We start from the raw sequence: 12,240 nt of genomic DNA, 5'->3' as shown, positions 1-12,240 counted from the left end.
ACACAGCTATGCTATAATAATGGCACTGACGGGTGATAGTGCCCGTATCCCTGATCATGTGCCCATGTGACGGAGAACAGTCACATGGGCACAGGAAGCCACACAGCTATGCTATAATAATGGCACTGACGGGTGATAGTGCCCGTATCCGTGATCCTGTGCGCATGTGACGGAGAACAGTCACATGGGCACAAGAAGCCACATAGCTATGCTATAATAATGGCACTGACGGGTGATAGTGCCCGTATCCCTGATCCTGTGCCCATGTGACGGAGTACAGTCACATGGGCACAGGAAGCCACACAGCTATGCTATAATAATGGCACTGACGGGTGATAGTGCCCGTATCCCTGATCCTGTGCCCATGTGACGGAGAACAGTCACATGGGCACAGGAAGCCACATAGCTATGCTATAATAATGGCACTGACGGGTGGTAGTGCCCGTATCCCTGATCATGTGCCCATCTGACGGAGTACAGTCACATGGGCACAGGACGCCACACAGCTATGCTATAATAATGGCACTGACGGGTGATAGTTCCCGTATCCCTGATCCTGTGCCCATGTGACGGAGAACAGTCACACGGGCACAGGAAGCCACACAGCTATGCTATAATAATGGTACTGACGGGTGATAGTGCCCGTATCCCTGATCCTGTGCCCATGTGACGGAGTACAGTCACACGGGCACAGGACGCCACATAGCTATACTATAATAATGGCACTGACGGGTGGTAGTGCCCGTATCCCTGATCCTGTGCCCATGTGACGGAGAACAGTCACACGGGCACAGGAAGCCACACAGCTATGCTATAATAATGGTACTGATGGGTGATAGTGCCCGTATCCCTGATCCTGTGCCCATGTGACGGAGTACAGTCACATGGGCACAGGACGCCACACAGCTATGCTATAATAATGGCACTGACGGGTGGTAGTGCCCGTATCCCTGATCCTGTGCCCATGTGACGGAGAACAGTCACATGGGCACAGGAAGCCACATAGCTATGGTATAATAATGGCACTGACGGGTGGTAGTGCCCGTATCCCTGATCCTGTGCCCATGTGATGGAGTACAGTCACATGGGCACAGGAAGCCACATAGCTATGGTATAATAATGGCACTGATGGTTGGTAGTGCCCGTATCCCTGATCCTGTGCCCATGTGACGGAGTACAGTCACATGGGCACAGGATGCCACACAGCTATGCTATAATAATGGCACTGATGGGTGATAGTGCCCGTATCCCTGATCCTGTGCCCATGTGACGGAGTACAGTCACATGGGCACAGGACGCCACACAGCTATGCTATAATAATGGCACTGACGGGTGGTAGTGCCCGTATCCCTGATCCTGTGCCCATGTGACGGAGAACAGTCACATGGGCACAGGACGCCACATAGCTATACTATAATAATGGCACTGACGGGTGATAGTGCCCGTATCCCTGATCCTGTGCCCATGTGACGGAGTACAGTCACATGGGCACAGGACGCCACATAGCTATGCTATAATAATGGCACTGATGGGTGGTAGTGCCCGTATCCCTGATCCTGTGCCCATGTGATGGCATACAGTCACATGGGCACAGGAAGCCACACAGCTATGCTATAATAATGGCACGGACGGTGGTAGTGCCCGTATCTCTGATCCTGTGCCCATGTGACGGAGTACAGACACATGGGCACAGGACGCCACATAGCTATGGTATAATAATGGCACTGACGGGTGATAGTGCCCGTATCCCTGATCCTGTGCCCATGTGACGGAGTACAGTCACACGGGCACAGGAAGCCACACAGCTATGCTATAATAATGGCACTGACGGGTGATAGTGCCCGTATCCCTGATCCTGTGCCCATGTGACGGAGTACAGTCACATGGGCACAGGAAGCCACATAGCTATGGTATAATAATGGCACTGATGGTTGGTAGTGCCCGTATCCCTGATCATGTGCCCATCTGACGGAGTACAGTCACATGGGCACAGGACGCCACACAGCTATGCTATAATAATGGCACTGACGGGTGATAGTTCCCGTATCCCTGATCCTGTGCCCATGTGACGGAGAACAGTCACACGGGCACAGGAAGCCACACAGCTATGCTATAATAATGGTACTGACGGGTGATAGTGCCCGTATCCCTGATCCTGTGCCCATGTGACGGAGTACAGTCACACGGGCACAGGACGCCACATAGCTATACTATAATAATGGCACTGACGGGTGGTAGTGCCCGTATCCCTGATCCTGTGCCCATGTGACGGAGAACAGTCACACGGGCACAGGAAGCCACACAGCTATGCTATAATAATGGTACTGATGGGTGATAGTGCCCGTATCCCTGATCCTGTGCCCATGTGACGGAGTACAGTCACATGGGCACAGGACGCCACACAGCTATGCTATAATAATGGCACTGACGGGTGGTAGTGCCCGTATCCCTGATCCTGTGCCCATGTGACGGAGAACAGTCACATGGGCACAGGAAGCCACATAGCTATGGTATAATAATGGCACTGACGGGTGGTAGTGCCCGTATCCCTGATCCTGTGCCCATGTGATGGAGTACAGTCACATGGGCACAGGAAGCCACATAGCTATGGTATAATAATGGCACTGATGGTTGGTAGTGCCCGTATCCCTGATCCTGTGCCCATGTGACGGAGTACAGTCACATGGGCACAGGATGCCACACAGCTATGCTATAATAATGGCACTGATGGGTGATAGTGCCCGTATCCCTGATCCTGTGCCCATGTGACGGAGTACAGTCACATGGGCACAGGACGCCACACAGCTATGCTATAATAATGGCACTGACGGGTGGTAGTGCCCGTATCCCTGATCCTGTGCCCATGTGACGGAGAACAGTCACATGGGCACAGGACGCCACATAGCTATACTATAATAATGGCACTGACGGGTGATAGTGCCCGTATCCCTGATCCTGTGCCCATGTGACGGAGTACAGTCACATGGGCACAGGACGCCACATAGCTATGCTATAATAATGGCACTGATGGGTGGTAGTGCCCGTATCCCTGATCCTGTGCCCATGTGATGGCATACAGTCACATGGGCACAGGAAGCCACACAGCTATGCTATAATAATGGCACGGACGGTGGTAGTGCCCGTATCTCTGATCCTGTGCCCATGTGACGGAGTACAGACACATGGGCACAGGACGCCACATAGCTATGGTATAATAATGGCACTGACGGGTGATAGTGCCCGTATCCCTGATCCTGTGCCCATGTGACGGAGTACAGTCACACGGGCACAGGAAGCCACACAGCTATGCTATAATAATGGCACTGACGGGTGATAGTGCCCGTATCCCTGATCCTGTGCCCATGTGACGGAGTACAGTCACATGGGCACAGGAAGCCACATAGCTATGGTATAATAATGGCACTGATGGTTGGTAGTGCCCGTATCCCTGATCCTGTGCCCATGTGACGGAGTACAGTCACATGGGCACAGGACGCCACACAGCTATGCTATAATAATGGCACTGACGGGTGATAGTGCCCTTATCCCTGATCCTGTGCCCATGTGATGGCGTACAGTCACATGGGCACAGGACGCCACATAGCTATGCTATAATAATGGCACTGACGGGTGGTAGTGCCCGTATCCCTGATCCTGTGCCCATGTGACGGAGTACAGTCACATGGGCACAGGACGCCACATAGCTATGCTATAATAATGGCACTGATGGGTGGTAGTGCCCGTATCCCTGATCCTGTGCCCATGTGACGGAGTACAGTCACATGGGCACAGGACGCCACATAGCTCTGGTATAATAATGGCACTGATGGTTGGTAGTGCCCGTATTCCCTGATCCTGTGCCCATGTGACGGAGTACAGTCACATGGGCACAGGAAGCCACACAGCTATGCTATAATAATGGCACTGACGGTTGATAGTGCCCGTATCCCTGATCCTGTGCCCATGTGATGGTGTACAGTCACACGGGCACAGGATGCCACATAGCTATGCTATAATAATGGCACTGACGGGTGGTAGTGCCCGTATCCCTGATCCTGTGCCCATGTGATGAAGTACAGTCACACGGGCACAGGATGCCACACAGCTATGCTATAATAATGGCACTGACGGGTGATAGTGCCCGTATCCCTGATCCTGTGCCCATGTGACGGAGTACAGTCACATGGGCACAGGACGCCACACAGCTATACTATAATAATGGCACTGACGGGTGATAGTGCCCGTATCCCTGATCCTGTGCCCATGTGACGGAGTACAGTCACATGGGCACAGGAAGCCACACAGCTATGCTATAATAATGGCACTGACGGGTGATAGTGCCCGTATCCCTGATCCTGTGCCCATGTGACGGAGAACAGTCACATGGGCACAGGAAGCCACATAGCTATGCTATAATAATGGCACTGACGGGTGGTAGTGCCCGTATCCCTGATCATGTGCCCATCTGACGGAGTACAGTCACATGGGCACAGGACGCCACACAGCTATGCTATAATAATGGCACTGACGGGTGATAGTGCCCGTATCCCTGATCCTGTGCCCATGTGACGGAGTACAGTCACACGGCACAGGACGCCACATAGCTATGCTATAATAATGGCACTGTTGGGTGGTCGTGCCCGTATCCCTGATCCTGTGCCCATGTGACAGAGTACAGTCACATGGGCACAGGACGCCACATAGCTCTGGTATAATAATGGCACTGATGGTTGGTAGTGCCCGTATTCCCTGATCCTGTGCCCATGTGACGGAGTACAGTCACATGGGCACAGGAAGCCACACAGCTATGCTATAATTATGGCACTGACGGGTGATAGTGCCCGTATCCCTGATCCTGTGCCCATGTGATGGTGTACAGTCACACGGGCACAGGATGCCACATAGCTATGCTATAATAATGGCACTGACGGGTGGTAGTGCCCGTATCCCTGATCCTGTGCCCATGTGACGGAGTACAGTCACACGGGCACAGGATGCCACACAGCTATGCTATAATAATGGCACTGACGGGTGATAGTGCCCGTATCCCTGATCCTGTGCCCATGTGACGGAGTACAGTCACATGGGCACAGGACGCCACACAGCTATACTATAATACTGGCACTGACGGGTGATAGTGCCCGTATCCCTGATCCTGTGCCCATGTGACGGAGTACAGTCACATGGGCACAGGAAGCCACACAGCTATGCTATAATAATGGCACTGACGGGTGATAGTGCCCGTATCCCTGATCCTGTGCCCATGTGACGGAGAACAGTCACATGGGCACAGGAAGCCACATAGCTATGCTATAATAATGGCACTGACGGGTGGTAGTGCCCGTATCCCTGATCATGTGCCCATCTGACGGAGTACAGTCACATGGGCACAGGACGCCACACAGCTATGCTATAATAATGGCACTGACGGGTGATAGTGCCCGTATCCCTGATCCTGTGCCCATGTGACGGAGAACAGTCACACGGGCACAGGAAGCCACACAGCTATGCTATAATAATGGTACTGACGGGTGATAGTGCCCGTATCCCTGATCCTGTGCCCATGTGACGGAGTACAATCACACGGGCACAGGACGCCACATAGCTATACTATAATAATGGCACTGACGGGTGGTAGTGCCCGTATCCCTGATCCTGTGCCCATGTGACGGAGAACAGTCACACGGGCACAGGAAGCCACACAGCTATGCTATAATAATGGTACTGACGGGTGATAGTGCCCGTATCCCTGATCCTGTGCCCATGTGACGGAGTACAGTCACACGGGCACAGGACGCCACATAGCTATACTATAATAATGGCACTGACGGGTGGTAGTGCCCGTATCCCTGATCCTGTGCCCATGTGATGGAGTACAGTCACATGGGCACAGGAAGCCACATAGCTATGGTATAATAATGGCACTGACGGGTGGTAGTGCCCGTATCCCTGATCCTGTGCCCATGTGATGGAGTACAGTCACATGGGCACAGGAAGCCACATAGCTATGGTATAATAATGGCACTGATGGTTGGTAGTGCCCGTATCCCTGATCCTGTGCCCATGTGACGGAGTACAGTCACATGGGCACAGGATGCCACACAGCTATGCTATAATAATGGCACTGATGGGTGATCGTGCCCGTATCCCTGATCCTGTGCCCATGTGACGGAGTACAGTCACATGGGCACAGGACGCCACACAGCTATGCTATAATAATGGCACTGACGGGTGGTAGTGCCCGTATCCCTGATCCTGTGCCCATGTGACGGAGAACAGTCACATGGGCACAGGAAGCCACACAGCTATGCTATAATAATGGCACTGATGGGTGGTAGTGCCCGTATCCCTGATCCTGTGCCCATGTGATGGCGTACAGTCACATGGGCACAGGAAGCCACACAGCTATGCTATAATAATGGCACGGACGGTGGTAGTGCCCGTATCTCTGATCCTGTGCCCATGTGACGGAGTACAGTCACATGGGCACAGGAAGCCACATAGCTATACTATAATAATGGCACTGACAGGTGGTAGTGCCCGTATCCCTGATCCTGTGCCCATGTGACGGCATACAATCACATGGGCACAGGACGCCACATAGCTATGCTATAATAATGGCACTGACGGGTGATAGTGCCCGTATCCCTGATCCTGTGCCCATGTGACGGAGAACAGTCACATGGGCACAGGACGCCACATAGCTATGCTATAATAATGGCACTGACGGGTGATAGTGCCCATATCCCTGATCCTGTGCCCATGTGCCGGAGTACAGTCACATGGGCACAGGACGCCACATAGCTATGCTATAATAATGGCACTGATGGGTGGTAGTGCCCGTATCCCTGATCGAGGAAACGTCCTGCGTATTGGCACACTCTTATGTAACACACACAGAGAACAATGTCACGCACACACACACATACATGACAATGTCGCCTCTCACCTCTGTTGTACTTTTCAAGTAGTTTACGCTGATCAAAAACCTCCTTATGCAGCATCACATTCTCCTTCTTGGTGGCGTTTACCTGAGGGAAAAACAGGGACATAAGTGAGTGGAAGCCAGGGACAGGGGTGAGGGGAGAGAACAGGGACAGGGGTGAGGGGAGAGAACAGGGACAGGGGTGAGGGGAGAGAACAGGGACAGGGGTGAGGGGAGAGAACAGGGACAGGGGGGAGGGGAGAGAACAGGGACAGGGGGGAGGGGAGAGAACAGGGACAGGGGTGAGGGGAGAGAACAGGGACAGGGGTGAGGGGAGAGAACAGGGACAGGGGTGAGGGGAGAGAACAGGGACAGGGGTGAGGGGAGAGGACAGGTACAGGGGTGAGGGGAGAGGACATGGACAGGGGTGAGGGGAGAGAACAGGGGTGAGTGGAAGCCAGGGACAGGGGTGAGGGGAGAGAACAGGGACAGGGGTAAGGGGAGAGAACAGGGACCGGGGTGAGGGGAGAGAACAGGGACCGGGGTGAGGGGAGAGAACAGGGACCGGGGTGAGGGGAGAGAACAGGGACCGGGGTGAGGGGAGAGAACAGGGACCGGGGTGAGGAGAGAGAACAGGGACCGGGGTGAGGGGAGAGAACAGGGACAGGGGTGAGGGGAGAGAACAGGGACAGGGGTGAGAACAGGGACAGGGGTGAGAACAGGGACAGGGGTGAGGGGAAACCAGTGACAGGGGTGAGGAGAAACCAGGGACAGGGGTGAGGGTAAACCAGGGACAGGGGTGAGGGGAAGCCAGGGACAGGGGAAGCCAGGGACAGGGGAAGCCAGGGACAGGGGTGAGGGGAGAGAACAGGGACAAGGGTGAGTGGAAGCCAGGGACAGGGGTGAGGGGAAGCCAGGGACAGGGGTGAGGGGAAGCCAGGGACAGGGGTGAGGGGAGAGAACAGGGACAGGGGTGAGGGGTGAGGGGAAGCCAGAACAGGGGTGAGGGGAAGCCAGGGACAGGGGTGAGGGGAGAGAACAGGGGTGAGGGGAGAGAACAGGGACAGGGGTGAGGGGAGAGAACAGGGACAGGGGTGAGGGGAGAGGACAGGGGTGAGGGGAGAGAACAGGGACAGGGGTGAGGGGAGAGAACAGGGACAGGGGTGAGGGTAGAAGACAGGGGTGAGGGGAGAGAACAGGGACAGGGGTGAGGGGAGAGAACAGGGACAGGGGTGAGGGGAGAGAACAGGGACAGGGGTGAGGGGAGAGGACAGGGGTGAGGGGAGAGAACAGGGGTGAGTGGAAGCCAGGGACAGGGGTGAGGGGAGAGAACAGGGACAGGGGTGAGGGGAGAGAACAGGGACAGGGGTGAGGGGAGAGAACAGGGACAGGGGTGAGGGGAAACCAGGGACAGGGGTGAGGGGAAGCCAGGGACAGGGGAAGCCAGGGACAGGGGTGAGGGGAGAGAACAGGGACAAGGGTGAGTGGAAGCCAGGGACAGGGGTGAGGGGAAGCCAGGGACAGGGGTGAGGGGAGAGAACAGGGACAAGGGTGAGTGGAAGCCAGGGACAGGGGTGAGGGGAAGCCAGGGACAGGGGTGAGGGGAAGCCAGGGACAGGGGTGAGGGGAAGCCAGGGACAGGGGTGAGGGGAGAGAACAGGGACAGGGGTGAGGGGAGAGAACAGGGACAGGGGTGAGGGGAAGCCAGAACAGGGGTGAGGGGAAGCCAGGGACAGGCATGAGGGGAGAGAACAGGGACAGGGGTGAGGGGAGAGAACAGGGACAGGGGTGAGGGGAGAGAACAGGGACAGGGGTCAGGGGAGAGAACAGGGACAGGGGTGAGGGGAGGGGACAGGGGTGAGGGGAGAGGACAGGGGTGAGGGGAGAGAACAGGGGTGAGGGGAGAGAACAGGGACAGGGGTGAGGGTAGAAGACAGGGGTGAGGGGAGAGAACAGGGACAGGGGTGAGGGGAGAGAACAGGGACAGGGGTGAGGGGAGAGAACAGGGACAGGGGTGAGGGGAGAGGACAGGGGTGAGGGGAGAGAACAGGGGTGAGTGGAAGCCAGGGACAGGGGTGAGGGGAGAGAACAGGGACAGGGGTGAGGGGAGAGAACAGGGACAGGTGTGAGGGGGAAAACCAGGGACAGGGGTTAGGGGAGAGATCATTGATAGGGGTGAGGGGAGAGAACATGGACAGCGGTGAGGGGAGGAACCAGGAACAGGGGTGAGGGGAAACCAGGGACAGAAGTGAGGGGAAGCCAGGGACAGGGGTAAGGGGAAAGAACAGGGACAGGGGTGAGGGGAAGCCAGGGACAGGGGTGAGGGGAAGCCAGGGACAGGGGTGAGGGGAAGCCAGGGACAGGGGTGAGAACAGGGACAGGGGTGAGAACAGGGACAGGGGTGAGGTGAGGTGAGAACAGGGACAGGGGTGAGGGGAAACCAGGGACAGGGTTGAGGGGGGGACAGGGGTGAGCGGAGAGAACAAGGACAGAGGTGAGGGGAGAGAACAGGGACCGGGGTGAGAACAGGGACAGGGGTGAGGGGAGAGAACAGGAACAGGGGCGAGGGGAAGCCAGGGACAGGAGTGAGGGGAGAGAACAGGGACAAGGGTGATTGGAAGCCAGGGACAGGGGTGAGGGGAAACCAGGGACAGGGGTGAGGGGAGAGAACAGGGACAGGGGTGAGGGGAGAGAACAGGGACAGGGGTGAGGGGAGAGAACAGGGACAGGGGTGAGGGGAGAGAACAGGGACAGGGGTGAGTGGAAGCCAGGGACAGGGGTGAGGGGAGAGAACAGGGACAGGGGTGAGGGGAGAGAACAGGGACAGGGGTGAGGGGAGAGAACAGGGACAGGGGTGAGGGGAGAGATCATTGATAGGGGTGAGGGGAGAGAACAGGAACAGGGGTGAGGGGAGAGAACAGGAACAGGGGTGAGGGGTGAGAACGGGACAGGGGAGAGAACATGGACAGGGGCGAGGGGAGAGAACAGGGACAGGGGAGAGAACAGGGACAGGGGGAGGGGAAACCAGGGACAGGGACGAGGGGAAACCAGGGACAGGGACGAGGGGAAACCAGGGACAGGGACGAGGGGAAACCAGGGACAGGGACGAGGGGAAACCAGGGACAGGGGCGAGGGGAAACCAGGGACAGGGGCGAGGGGAAACCAGGGACAGGGGCGAGGGGAAACCAGGGACAGGGGCGAGGGGAAACCAGGGACAGGGGCGAGGGGAAACCAGGGACAGGGGCGAGGGGAAACCAGGGACAGGGGCGAGGGGAAACCAGGGACAGGGGCGAGGGGAAACCAGGGACAGGGGCGAGGGGAAACCAGGGACAGGGGCGAGGGGAAACCAGGGACAGGGGCGAGGGGAAACCAGGGACAGGGGAAAGGGGAGAGAACAGGAACAGGGGCGAGGGGAGAGAACAGGAACAGGGGCGAGGAGAGAGAACAGGAACAGGGGTGAGGGGAGAGAACAGGAACAGGGGAGAGAACAGGAACAGGGGCGAGGGGAGAGAACAGGAACAGGGGCGAGGGGAGAGAACAGGAACAGGGACGAGGGGAGAGAACAGGAACAGGGACGAGGGGAGAGAACAGGAACAGGGGCGAGGGGAGAGAACAGGAATTGGGGCGAGGGGAGAGAACAGGAATAGAGGCGAGTGGAGAGAACAGGAATAGGGGCGAGTGGAGAGAACAGGAATAGGGGCGAGGGGAGAGAACAGGCACAGGGGCGAGGGGAGAGAACAGGAACAGGGGCGAGGGGAGAGAACAGGAATAGGGGCGAGTGGAGAGAACAGGAATAGAGGCGAGTGGAGAGAACAGGAATAGGGGCGAGTGGAGAGAACAGGAATAGGGGCGATTGGAGAGAACAGGCACAGGGGCGAGGGGAGAGAACAGGAACAGGGGCGAGGGGAGAGAACAGGAACAGGGGAGAGAACAGGAACAGGGGCGAGGGGAAAGAAGAGAACAGAGGGGAGAGAACAGGAACAGAGGCGAGGAGAGAGAACAGGGACAGGGGAGAGAACAGGGGCGAGGGGAGAGAACAGGGACAGGGGAGAGAACAGGGACAGGGGCGAGGGGAAACCAGGGACAGGGGCGAGGGGAAACCAGGGACAGGGGCGAGGGGAAACCAGGGACAGGGGCGAGGGGAAACCAGGGACAGGGGCGAGGGGAAACCAGGGACAGGGGCGAGGGGAAACCAGGGACAGGGGCGAGGGGAAACCAGGGACAGGGGCGAGGGGAAACCAGGGACAGGGGAGAGGGGAAACCAGGGACAGGGGAAAGGGGAGAGAACAGGAACAGGGGCGAGAACAGGAACAGGGGCGAGGGGAGAGAACAGGAACAGGGGCGAGGGGAGAGAACAGGAACAGGGGCGAGGGGAGAGAACAGGAACAGGGGCGAGGGGAGAGAACAGGAATAGGGGCGAGTGGAGAGAACAGGCACAGGGGCGAGGGGAGAGAACAGGAACAGGAACGGGAAGCGGTCATCTATTAGAATGAACTTAGGTCTACAGTCATTAGGTCGACCCCACTAGGTCGACTGGCAGGAAGGTCGACCTGACTTAAGGTCGACATGGGCCAAGGTCGACATGACTTAAGGTCGAATTTGCATAAAGGTCGACATGAGGAAGATCAACTGGTCATAAGGTCGACATGGGTTTTTCACTGCTTTTTGAGCCGACATGTGCCGACAGGCGGTATTTCATGCCCTACCATCCACTAAGGCGTGGTGGGAGAATAAAATAGTGTGCCGAGCGCAGCGAGGCACCGTGCCCGAAGCATCGCGAGCGAAGCGAGCGATGCGAGGGTCCGATTCTCATTGCCAACTGTGTCCATGTCGACTGTGTCGACATTCGGATAAAAAAACAGTGAAAAACCCATGTCGACCTTATGACCAGTCGACCTTCCTCATGTCGACCTTTATGCAAATTCGACCTTAAGTCATGTCGACCTTTGCCCATGTCGACCTTAAGTCAGGTCGACCTTCCTGCCAGTCGACCTAGTGGGGTCGACCTAATGACTGTAGACCTAAGTTCATTCTGACAGATGTACCGATTCCACAGGAACAGAGGGGAGAGAACAGGAACAGGGGCGAGGGGAGAGAACAGGGACAGGGGAGAGAACAGGGACAGGGGAGAGAACAGGGACAGGGGAGAGAACAGGGACAGGGGAGAGAACAGGGACAGGGGCGAGGGGAGAGAACAGAAACAGGGGCGAGGGGAGAGAACAGGCACAGGGGCGAGGGGAGAGAACAGGAACAGGGGCGAGCGGAGAGAACAGGGACCCAAGCGAGAGGAGACCAGGGACCCAAGCGAGAGGAGA

General features: G+C 56.7%; 1 protein-coding gene across 1 annotated transcript in view; it reads right to left on the bottom strand.

The window, feature by feature from the left end:
• The window catches only part of SHTN1 (shootin 1), a 370,192-nt gene that overhangs the window by 258,304 nt on the left and 99,648 nt on the right, over window positions 1-12,240 (bottom strand). The window contains exon 6 of the mRNA XM_083149946.1: window positions 6,950-7,031. Coding sequence (XP_083006072.1) covers window positions 6,950-7,031 — 82 coding nt within the window. The remainder of the gene's footprint in view (window positions 1-6,949; window positions 7,032-12,240) is intronic.

This window comes from Crinia signifera, chromosome 6 (genome assembly GCF_055691185.1).
Source record: "Crinia signifera chromosome 6, ASM5569118v1, whole genome shotgun sequence".
Taxonomy (NCBI): Eukaryota; Metazoa; Chordata; class Amphibia; order Anura; family Myobatrachidae; genus Crinia; species Crinia signifera.
The sequence above is the reverse complement of the archived record's forward strand: the minus strand, read 5'-3'. Positions and strand labels throughout refer to the sequence as shown.